The sequence below is a fragment of the Herpailurus yagouaroundi genome, unplaced genomic scaffold (genome assembly GCF_014898765.1).
Source record: "Herpailurus yagouaroundi ecotype Mexico unplaced genomic scaffold, PumYag 187, whole genome shotgun sequence".
Lineage (NCBI taxonomy): Eukaryota > Metazoa > Chordata > Mammalia > Carnivora > Felidae > Herpailurus > Herpailurus yagouaroundi.
Genome location: NW_024412418.1, coordinates 33,782,904 through 33,809,330, shown reverse-complemented (window position 1 = coordinate 33,809,330; position 26,427 = coordinate 33,782,904). Strand labels below are relative to the sequence as shown.

General features: G+C 36.2%; 1 protein-coding gene across 17 annotated transcripts in view; it reads right to left on the bottom strand.

The window, feature by feature from the left end:
- SOX6 (SRY-box transcription factor 6) overlaps positions 1-26,427 on the bottom strand; it is a 626,712-nt gene that overhangs the window by 121,674 nt on the left and 478,611 nt on the right. For 12 of the 17 annotated variants that reach the window (XM_040495726.1, XM_040495729.1, XM_040495727.1 and 9 more), the window contains one exon: positions 9,223-9,346. In XM_040495726.1, coding sequence (XP_040351660.1) covers positions 9,223-9,346 — 124 coding nt within the window. The remainder of the gene's footprint in view (positions 1-9,222; positions 9,347-26,427) is intronic. The other 5 variants (XM_040495722.1, XM_040495725.1, XM_040495734.1 and 2 more) reach the window with 1 other exon arrangement.

The following is a 26,427-nucleotide window of genomic DNA, read 5'->3' as shown; positions in this document are numbered from 1 at the left end:
CAGTTGCTTTATTTGTACTAAAACATTTTTCATGTCAAACATATTTAAAAAAATCAAACTCTAAAAGAATTCCCTGGGGCACTCCTTTTTTCATAGCTGTCATGCTTCTATGCTATGAAATAGCTGATTTTTTTTTATAGTTTTTGGCTTGCCAGTTAATTTATTACTATCTCTACCACACCCTGTAGTACTCTCCAGCTCACCTGCTGGCTACAAACAGCTTTCTTTCCACTGCTGACAAGCATATTTTAAAAATGTTCTTAACCTTTCTGCCGGTTTGAATCTGTATATCTGAATATAATCTTTGGAAAGCTATTTCTCCAGAACACATCACTGTATCGATACTAAAAGTAAAAATGAATACATTAGAGCAACAGAGCACATTACAGAGAATGATTAGAAGAAAGAGAAAAAGGGAAAGGCAGGAGAGGGAGAAGATAAGGGGGAGGAAGAGCAGGGGGTTAAAAGTAGCAGAGAAAAAATGTTAAGAGGGAGAGGGATTTAGGGTATTGCAAAGTTTAATTTTTTAATAACAAAGTTATGTGCTTCACCCCCACCCCTTAATTTTCTCTTTGTAAGAGTCGGTCAAGTAAAAGTTCTCAGTGGCTGACTTGGCAAGGAATCAGTCAACATGTTGTAGCAATTTTTTTCAAATTTGTCTCTGGATTTGAAATGCTTGCGTGAGGATCCATTCTTTTTAAATTTGTACAAAGGAAGATGAAACCTGTTGGAACAGGTTGGCTTTAGGTACTACTATAATCTGGCCCTTGCTACCTCCAGCATAAAAAAGACAACCTCTAAGAGCCAATCTGGCAAATCATGCCCATTCTGTAAATTCATCTTTCCAGCCTTCTAGAATTTGCAACTGACGATTTTCATCTGAAGATTACAGAACAAATAAAACCTATGGAAAATGTGCCTGACATTAGTTTCACTTATCACAATAGACAACATTCCTTCAGAACCAAACCAGCTCTACAGCAAGAGTCCACGAATGAGAGAAAGTACATTTTTTAAAAAAAATTCAAGGAAAGTGAAATGTAGCCAAAACTTATTAAAACTTAAACACAGGAGAAGGCAGAACTTATACTAAGAACCTAGGACCCATTAGACTCATGCTATCTCCTGCAAGAATATTCCTAGTTTCTGTAATTCAAATACAGATTTCACTTTTATGAAAGAGTCAAAACTCTCATGGGTAAAATCCTGTCCATTTACTTTGATTCTTCAGAACGACAAGGTCTCCTGGGATATTAACTTCAGAATTAACCTACTGAAGAAATCACTTGGAGAGGTTGGAAGGAGTCGAGAGGAAAAAATACATAACCTAGAAGACAAGATTCAAGGACTCTTCAGTAATTGGCTCAAAGTCTCAAACTTCATTTTCCACCCTCCGATACAGAAGAAAAATACACCACACACCCCTAACTACCTTAAAGATTATTGTGTGGTGGTATCATAGGATAATGGTAAATTATTTGAGTTTCCAAACAACTGATAGGTAGATCCCACTTTTACAAGTTATCCTCATTCTTGCTACAATAGGGAAATATTTCAATCACAACCACCAGTCCAGACTTGGACATGCCACTTTGCATCTTGACTGGATGTCCATATTCAGAATAGCGAAATATTACAACTCCTCTATATTCTGAAAGAATTCCATCATCAATCTGCATTTATCTCTGTGAGGCATCATACTGCAGGAAAAATTAGCAGGTAATGAATGACACAGTTAGAAATCCTAAAAATAAAATGGCACCATCAATTTGTTCTGGACAAAAATAAAAAAAAAATGGTATGGGTAACAGTATCTATTGTGGAGATCACCATGCTCTTATTGGTCTTGCTAAATTTCTCCTCTATTCACCAAACAATAGATCAATAATGAGAAAAGTCTTGATCCCAGGGCATTTTCTAAGAACATGTGAATTGTTTTTCATACCTTTAAAGAAGATAAGAATTAAGAATCAATCTTAATTTCTTCACTTATTTTATTGATACATCCAGACTACTGACCAATTATATGAAAATCCATGGAATTTGTCACAATAGCAATTAAATAAGTGAATGTGGATAAACTGATATAAATCCATCTGTTACAAGAAATCAACTTAAAATATCAACTCAAAGTTCATGCCTTAAAATAGTTCACCAACGATACAGCCTCTGTATATAACGAAGGCATAGTTAAAATAATCTTGATCTCCAAAAACTAGGTTAGTTTACGTGGATGTGCATATTTTTTCCTTGGACCTCAACACTCTTACTTAAAAATGAAATTACAAGGGCTCCTGGATAGCTCAGTTGGTTAAGCATCCCACTCCCGATTTTGGCTCAGGTTATGATCTCACAGTCATGCAATAGAACCCTGTCTTGGACTCTGCACAAAGCATGGAATATGCTTAAGATTCTCTCTCTCCCTCTGCCCCTCTTCCCTGCCCATGCATGCACTCTCTCTCTCTCTCTCAATAAATAAATAAATAAATAAAAATGAAATTACGGGGTGTCTAGGTGGCTCATTGGGTTAGGCATCCAACTCTTGATTTAGGCTTAGGTCATGTTCTCACAGTTCTTGATATCTAGTTTCCCCTACCACCCTCAGCCATCAGGCTTCAAGACCTGGGAGTCTGCCTGGGATTCTCTCTCTCCTTGTCTCTCTGCCCCTCCCCCATTCACGCTGGTGAGTGCATACTCTCGGAAATAAATAAATACATAGATACATGCATAAATAAATAAATACATAAATAAATAAATAAATTACTAATCTGAAGAACCTTGGATACTGCCTTGATTTCAAGTAGATAAATTTAATTAATCAAGTATTCCAGCAATAGTGGTTATATACCTCAGCTTTACATATTCTGGAAGACGTGGAAACACCTAGTAATACAAAATGTCACTTGGATAAATTCATGCATATAAGTCACATATTTTCCACATCAAATAAAGAGTTTCACTTTTCTTAATATCATATCCATTTAAACCATGTCTGCGAGGGTATAAAATATCAAATCAGAGAACTTCAGTCTGAATTCTATCTTCACTAATTTCTAGACGGGAAAGCTTAGAAAAGTTAATCAACTTATTTGACTATTAGTATTTTTTTCTTTTAAAAAAATAGTTATAATGCTACCTACATCTTAGAGTTGTTAAGAAAATTAAATGAGAATACATACATTCATATACACATATACACGCATATACATGTATACTCCCACATATATATATAAATAAATGGTATTCAGTAAATGCTAACTGAAACAAAGGAATTAATAAGAAGCACTGGGTAACAATTTTATACTGAAATGTTACACAATCTAGAAGAGGTGGACAAATTTCTTGAAACACACATATTACCTAAACTGACTCAAGAAGAAATAGAAAATTTCAACAGACCAATAGCAAGTAAAGAGATTGAGTCAGTAAACAAAACTTCTCAACAAAGAGAAGTCCTGGACCAGATAGCTGTACTAGTAAATTCTCCAACATTTGAGAAAAATTAACATGAATCCTTCCCAAAACCTTTAAAAAAATTGAAGAAAAGGAAACACTTCCTACCTATACAATAATGAGGCCAATATTACCTTGATACCAAATCCAGGTAAGACACCACAGAAAAGAAAATTACAGACTAATATCTTTTACACATATAGATATAAAATTCTCAACAAAACATTAGCATATTGAATCCAACAGCACATTAAAAGGATTATTCACCATGACAAAGCAGGATTTATCCCAGGAATGCAAAAGTGGTTCAACACACAAAAAAATCAATGTAATACATCACATTAATAGAACAAAGGGGAAGAAATTCACATGATTATCTCAATCGATGCAGAAAAGGCATTTGACAAAATCCAACACCCTTTCAGGATAAAAACTCTTAGAAATTTAGGAGTAGAGGGCAAGTTCCTCAACATGATAAAGGATATTTATGAAAAATCCACAGCTAACATCATACTCAATGGCAAAAGACTGAAAAGCTTTCCCTCTAAGATCAGGAACGAGATAATGATGCCTGCTTTCACAGCTATACAGCATTATACTGGAAGTTCAACCCAGCACTATTAGACAAGCAAAAGGTGGGGGGTTTGGGGGGGGAGGTGAGGGAAAAGAGGGAGGACAAAAGGCATCAAAATTGGTAGGGAAGAGGTAAAACTATCTCTATTTGCATATGACATGATCCTACATATGGAGAACTCTAAAGAATCCACAAGAAAGCTATTGGAGCTAATAAGCAAATTTAGCAAAAGTTGCAATCTTGTGAGATTAACACACACAAATCACTTGTCTGTCTATATACCAGCAATAAGCAATCCAAAAGAAAATTAAGAAACCATTTCTATTTATAATAGCATCTAAAATAATTAAATACTTAGGAATAAATCTAACAAAGGACATGAAAGTCTTGTACACTGAAAGCTATAAAACATTGCTGAGAAAATTTTTAAAAGACTTATATAAATGGAAATGTTCATCAATAGGAAGACTTAACATTGTTAAGATATCAATACTATCCAAAGCAATCAACAGATGCAGTGAAATATCTATCAAAATTCCAAAACTCTTTATCACAGAAATGGAAAAGCCAATCCTCAAACTTATACAGAATTGTAAGGGCTCCCAATAGCCAAAACAATCTTGAAAAGGAATAAAGTTGGAAGACTCATGATTCCTGATTTCAAAATTCACTTCAAAGGTACAGTAATTAAAACAGTATGGTACTGGCATAAGAACAGATATACAGACCAATTAAACAGATTAGAGGGCCCTGAAATATACATGGTGTATTGATTTTTGACAAGAGTGACAAGGATATTCAATGAGGAAAGAACATCTTTTCAACAAATAGTGCTGGGAAAACTGGCTCTTTGCAATATGGATGAACCTTAAACACATTATGTTTAGTGAAATAAGCCAGACATAGAAGAACAAATATTGTCTGGTTTCAACTTACATGAAGTATCTAGAATAGGCAAATTCATTGAGAAAGATAGTAAAATAGAGGTTACGAGGGGAATAGGGGGAGTTATTGTTTAATGGACACAAAGTTTTCGTTGCAGATGATTAAAAGTTTTGGGTAGAGATAGTGGTGATGGTTATACAACATTGCAGATATATTAATGTCATTGAGTTGCATATTTATAAATGGTTAAAATATTAAATATTATGTATATTTCACCATAATTTTTTCTAAAAGCAGCATTAGGTATACTTGTAAAATTATTTTTGGTCACCAGGCAGAGGGATACTTTTGGACACTTCTAATGGATAAGGATGTAGTTTAGTGTTGTTAAATTTACTTAGATTTTACCCCCAAACCTAGTGCTTTAGAGTTTCCAAAGAACTTTCATACATTTTAACAAATTTAATCTTCACACCCACACTGAGCAGTGGACAAATTTTTTAGATGAGAAAAATGTGAGGCTCAGCAAGGTTAAATGACTTGTTCAAGTAATAATTAAATAAAATAATCTGTGTAAAATACTTAGCACAGTGTTTGGCATAAAGTAAGTATTCAGGAGGCTTTAGCTACTATATTATAACTAAAAAGTGGGTGCTGAAGGCAGGAACAGGCAGAGATTCTACTCCCAGAATCTCCTAGAAAGCCAAGGATGGCTGCTCTAGCAGCAATTATTTTAAAAATCCCAACTGCACAAAGTCCATGGGTCACCTGCACCATCCCTGGTGCATGAAGGAGGATATCCATTATTTTTATTTTGCAGGCAATTCAATCCTGTCTGACATACACCTCACCAGCTATGAAAGGGGCTTAATCTTTCAATTTTCTCAAATATAGGTACTTAAATGCATTTATCTTGCCCTGGAATGCTGGTCTCTCAGTTTCATAATGTGAAAGAGCAAAACAACCAAAATTCTGTGGTGTATGATCTGGGCCCTGATGAATTCCTTTCTAGAATGACGTCTCTAATTAGAGAACCAATAAAAAAATTAATTAAAGGTTAAAACTCAATAAAGCTATGTCTACAGATATTAATCTGATAGATATTTCCCTGAGACTGCACAATCCCTGTAGGCCACAAGCCTCCTTAGCAACCTACTGAAGTGGGAGAGTTTGTTTGGTGTTTATTGCATACAGAGACCCTGATATGCCCAGAGCGATGGGTCAAATTATCTGAAGGAAAGAAGGTCCATAGCCTTAAGTGTATTTGTTTAGACTGTCCTTATAATGGATTCAGAAACAGTCAACTTTGACAGTGAACATCACCCTAAGGTAGCCCGTGCTCTCTGGAAATCAAGACAATTGTTCAAACAACTGAAGGCACAAACACTATGGAATTGTCTCAGGTTATGGGAAGGCGGAAAAGGTGCAAAAACAGAACAATGTATTTTGTGATTTATAAGACCAAGATAGTGATCATTCATCTTGTTGCTTAGGGGATCAAAATATAAAGTTATGCCACCATTTCAAGGCTTTTATATGTGACAGAGCTACTCTTTTCTAAAAAGTTGGTCATTGGGGTATCTGGGTGGCCCAGTTGTTAAACATCTGACTCTCAATTTCAGCTCAGGTCATGAGCTCATGGATTGTGAGTTCAAGCCCCACATCGGTCCCTGCACTGACAGTGCGGAGGCTACTTGGGATTCTCTCTCTCTCAATCTCCCCCTACTCTCTCTGCCTCACTCCGGCTTGCTCTCTCTCTCAAAATAAATAAATAAACTAAAAAAATTAATCATTATTTCACACGTATTTCAAATGAAACTCTCTTAGCTCAGTTTGGGGCAAAGAGTTTTCCTAGTCCAGACTCCAGTCTAACATGCTTCCTCTACTCCTCCAATTGATGTGAATGACAAAAACACTGTAGAGATGAAGTCTCCTGAGTACATAATTTCTCTACTAATCACATAAAAACATATAGTTTTAATCCTTTTAATGATAATTTGTATATGCAATAAAACCTAGATCAGCAAAAATATTAAAGAATTTAGAGTTCTGGTTAATAAAATTTTCTTAGGGGTCACCCTTTATCAGCCTTGCTTGTGATTAAAAATTGCCCTATGAGTCCAAACCCACTGTCCTGCCTTAACCAACATTTTTACCCACCACAATCAAACACAATTCTGCTACTCCTGATCACTACTATATGCTGCACATATGTTGTTTGATGGAGATGACTCACTCCCGTAAAATACTCTCCCAATCTCCATATTCTTCTTTTATTTATTTGTTTATTTGTTTATCATTATTATTATTCATTTTAGAGAGAGCATGAGCATGGGAGAGGGCTAAGGAAAAGAGAGAGAGAGAATCTTAAGCATGCTCCACACTCAGCATGGAGCCTGATGTGGAGCTTGGTCCCACGACCTTAGGATCATGACCGGAGCTGAAATCAAGAGTCAGATGCTCAACCAACTGAGCCACCCAGGCGACGCATCAATCTCCATATTCTTCTTACTCTCTACAATCTCACTGATGCTGTGTGAGAAGAATTTTTAAAAAGTGGTCCAAATTCATTAACTATGTAACAATATATTCCCCCATGAAAAACAGCATTATTGTTTTTAGCAAAATTAGGTAAGTAACATGTCAACTATGCTGATGTTACGTCTAGTAGAAAATAAGGCTCATACCCAATTTTTAAACGTGAAGAATTTTAAATGTAGAAACACTGAAATTAAACAGAGGGTTTGCACAGATCATTAAAAAGGTTTCTAAGACTGGAATAGGAATGACTACCCAGATTCAGGGTAAACCAGTAAATTTAGCTCACATCAATGTTCCAAGGGAAGTCAAGGGGAAAAATATTTCAGAACTACTTAGAGACATCAGGGAAGGATTGAACCACTGACAGAAAAATATTTTCTGACAAAATATACTCCTGTCCTTAATATGGATATCAATTTCATAGGGAATAAAATTTGCTCTAAAAATCCTGCTGTAGAAAAATCAAATTTTGACAATTTGAACAATAGAATTTTCTTTCATTCAGGTATCCCAAAATCTCTGGTAATACCAGGTGTGGCTAATTTGTACCTGAGGCACTTTCAAAGTCAGTCCTTAAGCGAAGCAAATCCTTAACATCTCTGTTCCTTGAAAGATAGGAGTTTTGACAGACATCCTACCTTTCCTCACAAGGAAGATGGTAATCTACCAAATGCAAAAGAGTAATCGATAGCAATAAACAACTAAAATAGATGTGAAACCTCACTAGATTTGTTTTTTACGCTATGTAGTAAGCTTCCTTACTGAGGATTTTAGTAAAGTGATTTATATTTTATTATTACTTTAAGCACATTAAAATGCCTTTGTTCACTTTATACACCCCATACACAAAGAAGCCGCTGCGCTCAGATTTGTTGCACTCAGATTTGGTGGTTAATATAATCAGGTTAATATGTTAAAAAGAACTTGACACGGAAATTATTAATGAGTAGAACAAGGTCACTACTTCTGAGCTGAGGTCACTTACAAAGAATGCACAAATGAAATTAAGGTTGACTTTATTTACTTGACTATCTTCTTACATTGGATTCCTTTGGCAACATATCTTTAAACATTTAAAGCCCTGTTTACAAGGAGGCTCTGAAAGAAGCTTCAAACCATTATGTCCCTAATTGAATTCCCCAGGAGTCCAGTAAACTCAGAGGAATAAAGAAAAATCATAACATTTGCTAAATCATCTCAAAACATATTTCACTGCAAGGTTATGTGACCTGTTTTGAGGTTTAAAGATGAATGAGAAAATACTACTGAATGCTTCATTATTTCAACTAAAATCAAAAAGGAATCTTACCTATTAGTGGTGAGCTAATTAAATCTGCCCAGTTTTAACTTTTCTTCCAGGAGAAATCAGACAACAAACAACAATAGCATTTTATAGTGTATGTGACCACTCTCCCAGAGCATAAAAGCTCTTGAGGAGGAGGAAAGTGTCTTTAACCAAAGACAATTATTCACAGTAAAGGTATGAGAGCGAGCTAACAGAAATTTGTGGTCTCCAGGGAAAGTAGCATTTTATCTGTGAATTCAGAACAAACCAGGTGGAAAAAGAGAAAGTAAAAGTTTTTTTGCAACAAACGAGTAACATGCCTCCTTCCCAATTAACTTTCCGGTTCTAATTTGACTTTAAAATCAGCTTTTATGATCATTTTATTCATAGTTCCTTTGTATGCTCCTGTGTTTGTTGTGACTACTAAGCAAAAACATGAGGATCTTAGCATTTCCAAAAGAATGTTGAATTCCTCTCTACTTACCTGGTTTGTATGTTATTCCAGGGGGGAAGAGGAAGCCCTGCTGGGCGGCAGCAGCTGCTGCCAGGGTCCGCTGGTCATGTGGAAAAATTGGGATCATGAGCGGAGGCATGTGACCCTGAACCTGCTAAACAGAAGAGAGCCTATGATCAGACAGAGAACAAATGTATGCCAAGAAGTATTTGTTTTTCACTCCTGCTGGTGTGCTGGTACCCAAACAGCCACCCACTTCTGACCTCATTCCAAAGCTGCTCCCTGAGAAAACACAGGCAGAAGTTACCAAATCCCTGTTCTTAGATCCCATTAGGACTCCAAGGACACAACCTTGTCGTGAATTTGCCTCATCCCTGCTTCCACCAAATTGTGGTGAATGGTTTTTCTTTTATCTCGACTCTTTTCTTTTCCTTTTTTTCTTTTTTTTTTTCCCTTAAAACAATCGGAAGAAATAAGTTTGCTTCTTACACTGTGCAATGTTGAAAGGTTTTGCCCTTTGACCTGCTTTGCATTCTGTCTGCCCTTTATTTGGAAAACAGCGTTTAGTATCTCTTGGTCAGAAAATAATGTCTAATTGTTATATATTCCAAATGCTTTATCTCCCCAGTTTAGGTATCTTATTTCAAAGCCTTACCGCATTATGTTAAACATATAGCTCTTTAGATTTAAGGCTACTACATCTTGGCTCCCAATTAAACTAATATTCTTTGCCATACACACCTTGATGTAACATATAAATTGCTTGTCTGGCTTAGCAGTTTTACAGCTTTATGCACTACCATGTAGCTCAGTAATTATGGAGTTGTATTCAGAGAGCATTTCATAATAAATCCTACTATATCAAATTTCATTTGACCTCAATAAATGTATCAAAGAGCACAAAAATGCAAAATAGAAAATCTTCACTCTATATCTGTATTTGTGTTCCATATAAAGAAAATAAGAGCTATGACAAAATCATGCCTGTGAAATCACATTTTAATTTCCTAGCTCCTTTTTTTCTACTCTACACATGCTACCCTGATTCCAGTATAGCATCACAGTAAGGTACTGCCCTGGCTTTTAGTGCCTGATTTCATAGGTTGAACTATAGGACTTTTGTTATTTAAAGATCAAAACTAGGATGTACTAACAGAGATGCTCTTTAAGTTCAAACTGGGTCTTTGGGCTCTTTACTAGTATAAAAGAGCTGCATTATATCCTGTTTAAGATACAAACACTTACCAGTAATTCTACCAACCCCAAACCCTTCCCCCATTTAAATTCTTAAATCTTCTCTTTAGGCAAAATTCCATACACTGGCTGATGACCCTGTTTACATAGCGCCAACTTGCCTTGTCCTGTCCCTGTTCCCTCCACAGCCAGGGACATGGTGCAAAAATGCTTCTGTGTGGGTCTAAGAGGTTTCATTTACCAACAGCTTTTCTCTAGGGAAAGCCCTAAGATGTGGGTTAATAAAGGGCAAGCAAAAAATAAACACTTTACAGTATTTTTCTGAATTCATTTCTCAGGAAAATCAACTTATAATAAAAAGGTCTTTGTGCAATTACTACCTTGCCAGTGGGGCGTGAAAGAAACTAGCTTTGGGCAGCTATTTCTACCATTTTAGCTGAGGTAAGCCCGAGTTTTGTATGTTAGAGTACAAACTTAGCCTGCGTAAATTGGAGCTGATCCCCTTGTGCCCAGGTCTTGCCTTTAACCCTGAAGAAAAGCACTAGGTTGGCTGTTCAACTCAAGCTTGCTGTGACCTGATGCAAACCTGAGATGTCAAAGATGAGGGCACTGTTCTATGTCAGAAAATAAAACACGGTCTTTTTGGTAGGACTGTTCAGTGCAAGAGCACATCAAAGGAAATCGTTTCATTTTCTTCTAGAAATATGGTTCCTAGCATGTACCTAGAACATAGCACAGATGCTTGATGCTTTAAAGGGGAACAAGTGAAAGGTCTAGCGATCATATTTATTTATTCTTTCCTTCTTTGTAACGAACATTTATTAAGTTATTATTATGTGCTACGGATCTTGAGAGGCAGCTGAAAAAAAGGAGCTATTTAGCTTGGGAGAGAAAAGATACAAGGCTATCTTCATATGGCAAAAGAATCAGATTAAGTCTGAGCAGTTACAAAGGGCAGAACTAGACTTAAGAAAGGGATTTTAGGGGAGTTTAATGTAGAGAAGAATTTTCCAATAATGACTTATTCAACAATCATTCTGATTAAAGAGTCGCGTGTGTCATATTCCCTAGAGGTAGTCAAGTAAAGGCTGTATACCCACGTGTTAGGGATCCTTTAAAGGATAAACATAACTAAACCCCTGACTAGATAATGACCTAGAGAGCCTTTCCAACTCTATGATCCAGATTGTTTCAAATTCAGCATTAGGAAGATAACGTGATGTACTCATTGCTTTATTCATTCATTTACCACATATTTGTTCAGAATCTACGATGCCTACAGAAGCTTTGTTATCAATCTTATCTGAGCTTAAATCTATACACTGCCATTTCCTTGGCTGTGTGATCATGAACAGTTACTTAACCTTCCTGAGTCTATCTCCTCATCTAAAAGCTAATGATATTATCTTACATGGTTATTGTGAGGATTCAATAGACCAGAAAAGTAACACTTGTGGCACAGTGACTGGCACATAATAGGCACTCAGTAAATGTAAGAGCCCTCCTTTTTTTCATATGCAGTTTGCATATTCTGTTCTAGAAAATTATCAAATTACTAAAACACACACACACACAGACACACACACAGACACACACACACACACACACACACACACACACAAGAAACAGTGACTCTTACCCATAACTCTACTTCAGAAAAGAAAATATGAACCAACTAAATAATTCAATTTGACAGGGAGAGGCTTGTCATGTTCTTAGCAGACAGTAGGCCACACAGAGCATTATCCCATCCCAAGTATCTAGAAAACCATAAAATAGAAGAGGTGGGATTACAAGGATCATCTGAAGATGCAATTTGGGAATGTTAGTGTTATTCATTAAACAGCATCTTAGGATAAAAATATAATTTTACTTCTACATTGGTGCCCAAGCTCTTCAGATCATGAGACAACATAAGGGGATCAATGGCAATTAAGCATCAGACCTTAATTCTTGAATCTTGGTGCATGAAGATATTTCTTTTGTAACTAGCTACATACGTGAGATGACTAACTAAACCGTCTAAGGTCAATGTCAATGCCAAAGAGCTGTAGGTGTTTCACATTAACATAAGTTGTAAGAATTTAGGGAAGTTCCTTTCTGTCCATCATCCTCTACAAAGTAGGATATGTTAGGAACTTTCAAGGCTATTAGTTTTGAGGCAGCTTCAGTAAATTGGGGGATAAAGTAAGTAAGAAGGGGGACAGAAGACATTGTGAAAGCAATCGTAATGATAGAATCAGAGTTGGAACAGAGTTTGGAGCTGATCTAACCTACTAGTTCTCAGAGTGTGATACCTGACCAGTAATATCAGCAACATCTGAGAACTTCAAAAAAGCAAATTATCAGGCCCCGCCCCCCCTTCCAGATCTATGAATCAGAAACTCTGGGAGCTAGGCCCAACAATCTAATATTTAGACTAAAATTTAATTCAGGGAAGTGATTCTCAAACTTTAGCACGTATCTAGTTCAGCTAGAGGGCTTGTTAAAACAAAGACTGCTCGGCCCTACCGTCCCTCCCTGCCTGCTGCCAGAGCCTCTAAATCAGTAGATGTGAGGTGGGGTCCGAGAGTGTACTTTCCCAGCAAGTATCCAGGTAAAGCGGGCAGTGTGGCCCAGGAAACACTCTCTGAGAATCACTAATCTAAGACAAACCTCACACTACACACATAGGGAAACAGGTGCCTAGAGCAGGTAAAAGGCATGGCTTGTGGTCACACTATCTACGACAGGGCTGGATTGGAGTCCAGAACTGCTCATCACCCTGTCCAGTGCTTTTTCCACTACATCACATGGACTTCAGTGATAGGAAAGAGAGAAATCATGTGTGTATGTTCTTTGGGTAAAGAAAATCTGGAGGGCTGCAACCAAAACAAATTTTCTATTTCAGAGGTGGATTGTTGGAGTGACTCTGGAGTAGGGATAGGATATTGTTCAGTTCCAGTTTGTTCCTTCTTCTCTCTTTTTTGTACCCAGAACAATTTGATCAATTAAAGCCACTGTCATTAATTTCAAAAATGTATCATATTTATTAACAGTAATTATTTAGCTCCAAGTGATAAACTTGCCCTTAACTTATTTCAAGGAAAACAATGATGTGAATAATCAAAATGCCCCTTATTAAAGACAAGACAAAATACTCTGTAGCAATTAGAATCTAGACCAAGAGAAGATGATGAAGCACTCCTCTTGTAGCTCTAATTATAGAGGTAATAATAGTGATGATGATGGTAATGATAATCATCATCATCACAGCTGCCAATATTTTCCAGTGTTTCCTATATGTCAAGCACTGGGAAAATGATTTACATGATCTATCTCATTTAATCCTCAAACCTCTGTGAGGTATTTACTATTTCTCCTCATTCGCTTAATGAGAAAGACAAAACCATGAGAGTCTCAGTAGGTTGGCCAATTAAAAAGTGCTACAGCCAGGATTCAAGTCCAGGTTTCAGGATCAAAGTCTACATTTTTAAGTGCCATATTATATTAAGCATCAAGTCGTCTTTTGCTAAACAGACCTAAGTGAGATAAGGAATATAATGCTTTGTAATAACAGATGACTGAAAGTTTCATAAATGTAATCGTAAATTTACATGCATTTTAAATAAATACTACAGAGAGATCCCATGTATTCGTCCCTAATGGCCATAACTTGAAAAACTACAGTACACTATCACAACCAGGATATTGACATTGATACAATCCAACAACCTTATTCAGATTTCCCCAGTGTGATATTATTTTAAAGGAATTATGCGTCTTAAAAACTCACAAGGGTAGTGGAGGTCTATGAATACTTGCAACTACCACCTTTTATAGAAAGCTGACCAGTATGGCCCAGTGCAAGTAATATGAGGAGAAAGCATGTATTAAAGCAATAATTTACCCCTTTCATAGCTTTCCACTTATTGTACTTGTACTTACTAGAAAATTATTGATTGAATGTGGGACAGAAATGGAAAGCAAGAACAAAGAAGGGAGGAGAGATAAAGAAAGAGCGCTTGGCAGCCACACAAGAATCACATAAGCATCCAGGATATTTTTCTCCTATAGAAGTTGTGAGTTCTGTTTACTGCACTGAGTGTCAGGGCTTAGGACAGATAAAGAATTGCGAATATACAGAAAAGCCCCACCCCGCTCTGAAGAATGTAAGCTTACCTTCCCTCTTCCTTCCCATCATCCTATCTTCCCATTTGATGACATGCCGGGGAAGGCAGTCACATTGGAAGCAGCAACTTCCAAAAATATTTTACAAAAGAATAAAAACTAATAGAATTCCCCTCACTCCATCAAAGAATTGCCAGTCTCCACATGTCTTTCCCAAGAAGTTATCAAAATTTCAAATAGCATCTTCTTTTCTTGAAAGTGTAGCTTTCCCTTAGCACAAATTCAAAGATCCTTTCATTATTCCACAGGTAAAAATGATTTGGTTAATACAAAGAGTAAAATTTGACGTGGCCAAAAATATCTCTCTGAACATGAAACCAAAGTCAGCACTAACCGGCTGGGTATGTCACTTGACTGATCACGAGAAACCAGAAACTACATCGTAGGTGAAGCTGAGTCAGGGCATCATGAAAGAAACAAACCGCAGGTGCCCAAGTACAACTGACCATCGATTCTAAACTTCCACAGTCCCTGACCAAAGTGTTACCCTTTTGCAGAAAGTGGGGAACACATTCTTGATCAAATAGGCTACATGCCCAGAAATTTTAAGTGCTTGGGGTTCACATCTTTCAGACAATCAAGACAGCAGCAAGACGCATATGAAACACTTGGGTTCTGTCTCTTCCTATCTGTAAAACAGCATTGTTGCATCAATACTTATCCCTTTGTTTTCTCTGTGCTAAGTTGTTGATGATGCCGTGTGTTGCCATCTGCCCCAGAGCTTCATTAAAGATACATGAATGGGCTAACTGGCCTGATATCTTGTGAGGAACAGGTGCTATTGTTTGTCCCTGAAGACTTGTACTAAAGATATGACTCAGAATACTTGAGAAAGAGCATCTGCAGCAGTCAGTCAGAGAGCAACTTGGCAGAGGCCTGGCTATGCGCTAATATGCAAACAGAGTGACACTCAGGGGGGCTCATTTTGTCTTTCGTGAAGATTATTTAAATTTTTTGGTGATGGGAAATATGTATTTGTATTGAAAATCATGAGCATATTAATGTCTAATACTGAGTTAAAACCAGTGAGCAAGTGAAGATTATTTTAAGGCTTTATTTCTAGTAAATCATTCCTCATGTGGTTTAATTGAAGAAAGCTTCTTTAATCTGTTGGAAGGAATTGTTTCCAATGTTTGTAAATGATGACAGAGAAAGGGAGACAGAGATAGAAAATAAAGAGTGGGAAAGAGCAGTTGGAGAGGGAGGGGGGCACAGGGAGGGAATTTCCTGAAGGCTCTGTTCTTTATTGCAAAGAATAGCTGAGTCATTCGTATAAAATGCTACCACTGTAAAAGCCTCCATGTCTAAAGAGGAAGAAATAAAGGACCCAGAAACCTTGCATGAAAAGCCTTCAAAGTCAGGGTGGTGTCTTCTTAGTGCCAAAAAGTACATGCCAAACTGTATATGGATCTCAGTTAACTCTGAAGAGTTAGGAGGGAAAGGGTCTCATTTGGTAGGATACATGCATGCCTTAACATAAAACCATTTCAAACCTGGTTTTGCTTAAATCCTGTCTAAAATGTCGACCATGTTCTGTCCTATTTTAGGAAGCATAATGTAGTAGTCAGCATATTGAAGTTCTCTTGGTCGACCATAGTTGGAAGTACACAAAGGAGCCTTATATTATACATGGCCTACTACCTATTCATTAATTTTTTCAATTCATTAATCACCTATCATGAAATAAATTGAGTGTCCTGAATGGCCTGTGGCATTTATATTTCTATATGCTCCACTGCTTTTATCACAAGGCTAAGGATATAGTAGGCATGTTGTAACAACTGATCAATGTGAGAAGCACCTTAGACCAAAGAGCCAGTTTTCTGGGCACCGATATGCATTGGTTAATGCAATGAATCACTTTTATTATTAGTAAAAATAATAATAATAATAAAGAATGACTTTTAAATACATCTTGGTATCACCTTCTTTGCTTTTCATTTGTCTTTTAGCAAATCTCTGCTTGTAGAGAATCTACCTGGATCTGGTAGGAGAAAAAAAATCAAATTTCATCAGGAACAATTCTGGGACACAAAAGACTATTTGAGAACAGAGTCCCATCTTCCCAGATGTTTCCCATCAACTTGCAATGGATAGACATTATGTAACTGCATCCGGAATTCCTGCTTTGTTTTTGTTTGTTGGTTTGTTGGTAGCAAATATTCTGTCCCTTCCCCCCATCATCTTTGTCTCTCTGTCTCACTCTCTCAGGGCCCACCGGGATAATACACAAAACAACTTGTTACCATTGTTAACATTCATCTTTAATGTAATGCAATTTCTTCCAAGAACTGTGCATACTACTGCCACCACTCTTTTCAAAATCCTCACTAAAGGGCCTAGAAAAATCATGAAAAGGTAGAACAAACTCAAGATATTATAATCCAAAGACATCCTTTTAAAAACCCTGTCTTTATTCTTTTAGAGTCTTATGTTTCAGTTTGAACCTCAATTAAGAGCTGACTTTATACTTATGATATATGCTTTTCTGCATGTATATTATACCTCAGTAAGAAGTTAATTGAAGGAAAAAAGAGAAAATAACTTCAGTAGTCAACTTGTCTTTACTAATTTACACTGCTAAATATATTTCATAAAATATCTAAAATATTCACAGAAGAAATAAAAAAAAAACATATCTTGTCTCTAGTTCACTATGTCCCCACTCTAACAAGAGTAAGACATGCAAACAGAGCAATTTTTTTTACTAGGTTGGTCTTTAAGATAGTTATTTAAATCCACATCACAATCTGCATTTTCCAGGTTTCTTCCTTGGTTATACAGGACAGAAATGATCATTGAATGTAAGAGCACAATAACTCCATCCATCAGGTCAATAGCACAAGTTCTAAAAATCTTCTTTAAGTGCATATTCAGAGAGAGATATTAATAACCCTGAAAGAGCCAATCCTGTCCTTTGTGTTAACACTTCTTTTTATAATCTCAGCATACTGTATATACCCACTCTATTTATAGCTTCTAAAATGGGCAAATAACTCATTAATCTACCAGGATCATCAGTAGTCAAATGTCACTTCTTTATCTCTTGTTCACTTTACTTTATTTATTTATTTATTTTGAGAGAGACAGAGAGAGAGAGGGTGAGTGCATGAGTACACACGCATGAGCAGGTGGTGGGTATAGAGAAAGGGAGAGAGAGAATCCCAAGTAGGCTTTGCGCTGACAGTGGGGCTAAATCTCATGAACCATGAGATCATGACCTGAGCTGAAATCAAGAGTTGGTTGTTTAACCAACTAAGCCTTCCAAGCACCCCGATCTCATTCATTTGTACATGTTCTGTTTAAATACTGAATTTTGAAAGAAAAGAACATGGATTTAGCACTAACATAATCATAATTCCTAGTATCTCTTACTTATTTGTCCTCTTACTCTCGGAAATAAAGAGCTCCACACATATAAGATGACCTCTTAGGCTCCCAAGAAATATGTCACTTTATAAAGAGGTCTATAGTGCCTGTCTTTAATCACCTGACCAGCAGCCATTTATTGAGCACCTAGTACTATCTGACTGGTACTGTGCTAGGCACTGGGAATATAAAGATGGCTTAGAGAAGTCTATAGCCTTATTTTATCAGGTAGTGGTGCTAGGTTTGTTTTCACTTACATAATAGTACAAATCATCCAGTTTGTCAGCTTACTTGGGAACAGGGTCAACAGAGAAAGTAAAGATTTGCTTAAAAAGAAAACTAAATTACAACAAAAATTCCATTAAGTATCATTCCATAGTCTTCCTATGGCCTATAACCTAGAAAAATTTTGAGAGTATTTATGAGGACAAAAGTCAGATTACTTTATAAAATGGATGATAAATGTTAATTAAATGTGTTTAAATTATCTTACTATGTTTTAAGAAACTCTCACCAGGAGGGAAGCAGAATATCCTGGCCATAGAGAAATTAATAAAACATGTTATGCAAAAGTAAAATTTATGATTCATTTGGAATTAGATATCTACCACCTTTTCAATCCATACAAATGCATAATCTTGTCAATTAAATATTATTGTTAAGGTCTAGTAGTATGTTAAAATCACTTTAAAGTGCAACTAAGGAAAATTCATGTGTGTTTATTACTCCTTAAGGATCTATTAGTGGGTATTTTATTCAGATTCGTGCTGTAAAATCTGCATAAACTCAGCATATTGTTATCCCCATGTGTGCATTTGTTTGGTTAAAGCAGAACAGCAAATCTCAATTTTTGCAACTTCTGGAAAAGTCAAGAGAACTAAAACAGTCTTAATTTTAATCAGATACAAACAGTTATCACTACAGAAGTGAAGAGTTGACTATTATGCAAATAGTCACAGTTAGTGGTCACCAGGCCATCACAGAAGACTGAGCTAGTCAATTACTTTAGATATTTCCAAAGACTAGTGAAGATGAATGTTTCTTATTCCACCCTGTCTTATTTCCACAGAAGTATGAAACATATTAGAGACTAATGATTGTTGTTCTCAGATGGAAACCCCATTAAATATACAATGATCAAAATGTTTTGCAAAGATGGAAATTAATTTTTTTTTCAAATTTTGTATAAATGCCATATAAATATGGTAACATTGTGAAGAATATGGCATTCCTTTCTTTGTAACAACCAAATTCGGATATAAACCTTTCATAAACTTTTGACCTGTAATGAAGGCAATCTGGCTTTTACCCCTGAAGTATTTTACACAAGCTTGTTCTGGTAGCAATGACCAGAGTTCAATTATTAAATTCCTCTTACAGAAATGCAAGTTTACATCTTAGACTACAGGTCTTGTTAAAATTATGCACAACTTAAAGGCAGGGACTTTATATCTCCCTGGGGCTTAGCAAAAGCTCCTCTCTTGCACAGAGTAGGGACTCAACAAATATTCATAACACAGATGTATTACAGAATTTTCATTCTCTGAAACTAAGCTACAATAATTCTGATTTTTAATCTTCTGAATCAATTCAAAGTCCTTTTATCATTTGCAATCCTCAAATCGAAGCAACAGAAATATGCATCTGCTCCAAATATACTTCATCACAGCAATCTTTTCTTTTGGCATGCCATGCTCGGACTTTGAAGTCCACTGGTTGGTGTGAGAATACAAAAATTGACCTTATTCATTTATTAGAAAATATTTTTTAATGACCGAGTTCCCCTAGCACATCTGTTGAAATTCTTCTGTAGTATAAAGAGGCCTCTAAGCTTCTTTAATAATTTTATCATCATTGATTATAATCCTTACTGACAGAGATGATAAGCTCTTCTCACCAGAAGAGCCAAGAATACAGTTTTCCAAAATAATAATAAAAAATATTGTTATGTCACAGTGGGCTGGTTATACAACATAGAATGAATGACAGAGAAGTATTTAAGCATCAGCTATCATCAAAAATAGAAGCAATTTCATCTGAAGCTACAGGCCTGAAAAATATGCTGTGAACTCCAAACAGAACATAAATAAGATGTCTAAGCTATTGACAGCTGGGGCCCAGCCATGGCAAGCTGACCTTCCCTGGAAGTACCAATAAGAGATGGTGCCTATATATGTAACTGAGGTGGGGGCTGGGGAGTAAAGTAAGGGGATTGCTATAAGAAATGGATACTGAGTAAAAGGATAAATAATAACTATAGCCAAAGGGGCGCCTGGGTGCCTCAGTCAGTTAAGTGTCCAACCTCGGCTCAGGTCATAATCTTGCAATTCATGGGTTCAAGCCCCGCACCGGGCTCCATGCTGACAGCTTGGAGCCTGGAGCCTGTTTTGAATTCCGTGTCTCCCTCTCTCTCTGACCTCCCCCTACTTGTGCTCTCTCTCCCTCTCAAAAATAAATAAACATTAAAAGAACAAATTAAGAAAATAATAACTTTCAGGCTTTCACTCTTTATCGCACTCTAATCTTTTTAGTGCAAAAAGTTAATGACCTGCAACTTCAATGTCATTTTGGAATGTAACTAACAACCCCTGCCCCAGCCTCAGCATGTACACTTCTACTCATACACACACACACTTACACATGCTTCTTCACCTGCTACCCCAAGTAAATGCAAAGTATGTCAACACTGAAGATGATGTAAGGATAAGCTAACATGTTATTTAAAAAGAGAATTTGGGGGTGGGTGGCTCAGTCAGTTAAACGTCTGACTCTTGATTTTGGCTCAGGTCATGATCTTGATCTGATCATGAGATTGGACTCTGTGCTGAATGTGGAGCCTGCTTAAGATTCTCTCTCTCTCTGGGGTGCCTGGGTGGCTCAGTGGGTTAAGCATCTGACTTCAGCTCAGGTCATGATCTCATGATTTGTGAATTGGAGCCCCGCGTCAGGCTCTGTGCTAACAGCTCAGAGCCTAGAGCCTGCTTTGGATTATGTGTCTCCCTCTCTCTCTGCTCCTCCCCCACTTGTGCTCAGTCTCTCTTTCTCTCTCTCTCTCAAAAATAAATAAACATTAAAACATTTTTTTTAAAAAAGATTCTCTCTCTCTCTGACCTCCCCCGCTCTCATGTGGTCTCTGTTGATAAAAAATAATAATAAAATAAAAATAAAAAGAGAGGGGCACCCAGGTAGCTCATTCGGTTAAGCATCTGACTTTTGATGTTGGCCAGGTCATTATCTCATGGTTTGTGGGTTTGAGCCCTGCCTTGGGCTCCACACTGACAGCGAGAAGTCTGCTTAAGATTCTCTCTTTCCCTCTCTCTTCCTCACCCATGCTCGTGCTCACTCTCTCTCCCTCTCAACATAAATAAACTTTAAAAAAATAAAATAAAAAGAGAAATTTTCTTTTTGTATTTTTATTTAGTACTATGTTCATATTAAATAACTTAGATATAATAATGTCTCTATTATGAAACTCCCTAGCCTAGTCTGGTATTAAAATCAGTCTGCAAGATGTTCTTAATGTACCTTTCAAGGTTGTTTTTCTATTATGTTTGCCATCTTTCATTTCTTGCTTTCAATAGCTTCTAAGTCTTTGTTCAAGTCACTCCTTCTCACATATAGACTGATCTTTCCTCTCCTCTCTGCCTTCCCAAATCTGACCTACCTTTCAAAGTTTAGCTCAAATTCAACTACTAAATGAAAATTCCCCAAGCAAAAAATATCTTTCCCTCTGTTAAAATTTATACTGCACATATTGTGTTGAATTATTTAATGGTTTTTATTTCAATCTGACACTATTGTGATGTCAATTCTATCTAGGTATTGGGGACATAGAAGTACACAAAATCCCCTACCATTATCTCCTAGGGAAGACAGAAAACATGAAAATAAAAGTATATATGCATACATATGTATATATGTGTGTGTGTATACATACACGTGGGCAAAAAATATATAAAAATACAAAACATACCCATTCATAATAAATTCTATGAATAAAAATAAAGTAATATAATGAGATAGAATTTGAAGGGTAGAGGCCAGAAAGAGGGATATAGTGGGTAAGGAGTAGAGAGGACTATTTTTGAGAGGGATAGCCAAGGAAGGCTTCTATAAGGACATAATATAGCACAGGGTTGAATGACCTAAGGAAATGCTACCTGGAATTACATGAGAGAAAAGCAACTCAGGCAGAAGGCACATGGGGCAAAGTAACTGAAGCAGCAATAACTTGGGTTGAGTAACCTAATAAGTCCAAAGCAAAATGAGCAAAGAGTAGCAAGGGAAAGATTAGAAAGATGGGCAAAGACCAGATCATTTGGGGCTTTGTAGGGCACAGTGAGGAATTTGGATTTTCTTTTGAATGTGATAGAAAGCCATTAGAGGGTTTGAGAAGAGAAGTGGCATGAGATCTGATTTAGATTTATAAAGATCATTCTGGTTTCTGTGAGGAAAATGACTATATTAGTGCAAGAATGAAAGCAAGGAGACCAGGTTAGAAACGACCTCAACAGTCGTGAAGTAGGGATATATTGTTGGCCTTTTTCCATCTTATATATCCTGTCTGGTACAGTAAAAAAAAAAAAAAAAAATCTTGCAGATAGGTTCGTAATATACTACTACTAGGACAGTGCCTTTAAATATGAAAGTAATTATCTGACTGATTGATTAACTGACTGACTAAAACATGGCCTGTCCAGCGATTCCATATGAGACAAGAAGCACATAACTTTCAAACATTTGTACTCTTTTATGCCTACAGGGGAGAAGAGGATAACAAATTAAAATCTAAGTGGCTACTGTTACATCACTGCAAATATTGTATTTTCTGCAAATATTATATTTTTTAATAAAAATTTAGGTAGCAGAGAAGCTTACTGATGGAAACTAAATATGTAATTCCTGAATTTAGTCTCTGTATGGGAAGAATAGGAATATTTAAGACTATTTAAGCTACCTGCCAACTTTTCTATGGGAAAAAAAATCAACTGTTAGTAAAGATCAGAAAGTTGAAAATCTAATATATATAAACTGTCTCAAACATTGGTTAAATTAAACATCTATTGCTTTCAGTTTTTGTTGGTAGTTTATACTAATGTCGTATATGTCAAATGAAATTGGAATTTACAATACAGAGTCATATGCTGCAGCAATTTACCTCTCATAACTTTTTGCATTACAAAGAACACTAGACCAATAACATCATTTAAGACTGATTAGGAATAACTTATGCAATTGCAAATGCAAAGGAATAGAAACCAAGCCCAAAAAGAAATGGAATGATATGCTGGATCACTCAGGTTAATAACATAAAAATAATCAGAATTCTAAATGGAAAATAAAAACATTGACTTTTCCAACATTATTTAAGCAATCCTACTAATAAATCCTAATATTCATTTGTTCTCTATTTTAAAGTATTAATTTTTACTTCACTCCATGTAAAACACAGTATTACATAGCCCTTGATGATATTTTTTAATAGTAAGCAAATAAAGAAGGAGGAGCATTGTATGTCTTAGATTTAAAATTTTAGCCAATCTTCTGTGCCACCCCCCCCCCCCCCCAAAATAAAAGTAGTATTAGACAGGGTTGCCCTAATTACAAGATGTTAAGAAAAGAGAAGAGAAAAGAAGAGAAATGAAATGAAGAAAGACATGAGAAGAATGAAAAGAGGGGCACCTGGGTGGCTCAGTCACTTAAGCGTCTGACTTCGGCTCAGGTCATGATCTCACAGTTCATGGGTTCGAGCCCCGCATCGGGCTCTGTGCTGACAGCTTGGAGCCTGGAGTCTGCTTCTGATTCTGTATCTCTCTCTCTGTCCCTCCCCTGCCCACACTCTGTCTCTCAAAAATAAATAAATGTAAAAAAAAAAAAGAATGAAAAAGAGAAATATAAAAAATGGTACAAAGAAAGTAAAGAGAGAAGAAAGAGGAGGGAGGAAACAAGCAAGCTAAGGTATTGTGGACTTTTACTTTTATTTTTTTTTTCAACGTTTTATTTATTTTTGGGACAGAGAGAGACAGAGCATGAACGGGGGAGGGGCAGAGAGAGAGGGAGACACAGAGTCGGAAACAGGTTCCAGGCTCTGAGCCATCAGCCCAGAGCCTGACGCGGGGCTCGAACTCACGGACCGAGAGATCGTGACCTGGCTGAAGTCGGACGCTTAACCGACTGCGCCACCCAGGCGCCCCTATTGTGGACTTTTAAGAAAAGTAGTACTATCTTTTATAACCACAATTTTTACCTGTTTTCTACTCACTCAGTCTCTCACACTTCAACAAATGTAAACTCCAAACCCCAGTGTTATACTTACCTTTCAAATATTTTGCAAAGATCAAATGATATATGTAGCTCTTTGCAAAATAGAAATTGCTGTAAAAACTTTAATTAAAAAGTTAATTATATTACAATAACATCAATACCAATAAAATATTTAGAAATAAATTTAGCCAAGGAGGTGAAAGGTCTCTATATGGAAAGCTATAAGACATTGATGAAAGGAATCAAAGCCACAAATAAATGGAAAGGCATCCTGTGTTTATGGATTTAAAGAATTAATATTGTTAAAATATCAATGCTACCTAAAGCTATCTAAAGATTTAATGCAATCCCTACCAAGAGTTCAAAGGCATTTTTTAATAGAAGTAGGAAAAAAAAAAAAAACCACTTAAAAATTTACATGGGACTACCAAAGACCAAATAGCCAAAGGAATTCTGAGAAAGAAGAACAAAGCAAGGAGGTACCACACTTCTGATTTCAAGTTATACTATAAATTCATCTTCATCAAAAGAGTATGGTATTGGCATAAAACAGACATACGGATCAAGGAACAGAACCGAGAGCCTAGAAATAAACCTAAGTGTATACAATCAACTAATATTTGACAAGGGAGCCAAAAATACTCAATGGAGCAAAGATAGTCTAGTCTCTTCAATAAATGGTGCTGGTATAACTGGATATTCACATGTAAAAGAATGAAACTGGGCCCATACATTATACCACTCATGAAAATTAACTTGAAATGGATTAAAGATTTAAACCTAGGACCTAAAAACATGAAACTCCTAGAAGAAAACATATGAATAAAACTCCTTGGCATGGGTCTTAGTAATGATCTTTTGGATATGATACACCTAAAGTACAGGCAACACAATAAAAAATAAAGAAATGGAACTACATCAAATAAAAAAACTTCTTCAAAGCAAAATAAACCACCAAGAAAATGAAAAGATAACCCATGAGATGGGAAAAATATTTACAAACCATATATCTGATAAGAGGTCAATATCCAAAATATATAAAGAACTCATACAATCAATAGCAAAAAAACAAAACCAAAACCAAAAAACCAAAAACCAAAAACCAAAACCAAAACCAAAACCAAACCTAAACAAAAAAACACTTAAAAAATGGACAAAGTACCTGAACAGACATTTCTCCATAGAAAATGCTTTAAAGGCCAACAGGTACATGAAAAGATGCTTCACATCACTAGTCATTAGGGAAATGCAAACTAAAACCACAATGATATATTACCTTATGCCTATTAGAATAGTCATCATCAAAAAGACAAGATAACAAATGCTGGTGAGGATGTGGAGAAAAGGGAATCCTTGTGCACTGTTAGCGGGAATATAAACTGGTACAACCACTATGAAAAACAGTGTGGAACAATCTCAAAAAATTAAAAATAGAATGACCACATGATCTAGCAATTTCATTTCTAAAAATCCCTACCAAGGGATTCATATCCAAAGGTAATGAAAACACTAACTTGGAAATATATCTGCACTCCCATGTTCATAGCGGCATTATTTACAATAACCAAGTCATGGAAACAACTTTAGCATCCACTAATGAATGAATGAATAAAGAAGTTGTGGTACATACATAAAATAGAATATTATTCAGCCTTTACAAAAAAAAAAAAAAAAAAAGGAGAAGTCTACCATCTGCAACAACATGGATTGGCCTTAGTGGCATTATGCTAAGTGAAATAAGTCAGACGGAGGAAAGACAGACAAATATGTTCTCACATATGGAACTAAAAAACAAACAAGACAAAACAAAAAACTAAACTCAGCAAAAGAGATCAGACTGTGGTTAGCAGAGATTGGGCTGGGGGGAGGGGGAACCAGAGGAGGGTGGTCAAAACATACAAACTTCCAGTTATAAGAAAAATAAGTACCATGGATGTAATATACACGAAGACTACAGCTAACACTGCTGTATAACATACAGGAAAGTTAAGAGAGTAAATCCTAAGAGTTCTCATCACAAGGAGAAAAATATGTTTTTCCTTTATTTTTTTTCTTCATTCTTTTATTGTTTATTTTTGTATCTATATGAGAAGATGGATATTAGTTGAACCTATTGTGGCAATTATTTTGCAACATATGTAAATCAAACTATCATGCTGTACACCTTAAACTTATATAGTGATGTATGTCAATCCGTTTCTCAAGAAATCTGGAAAAATTAATTATAAATATTTAATT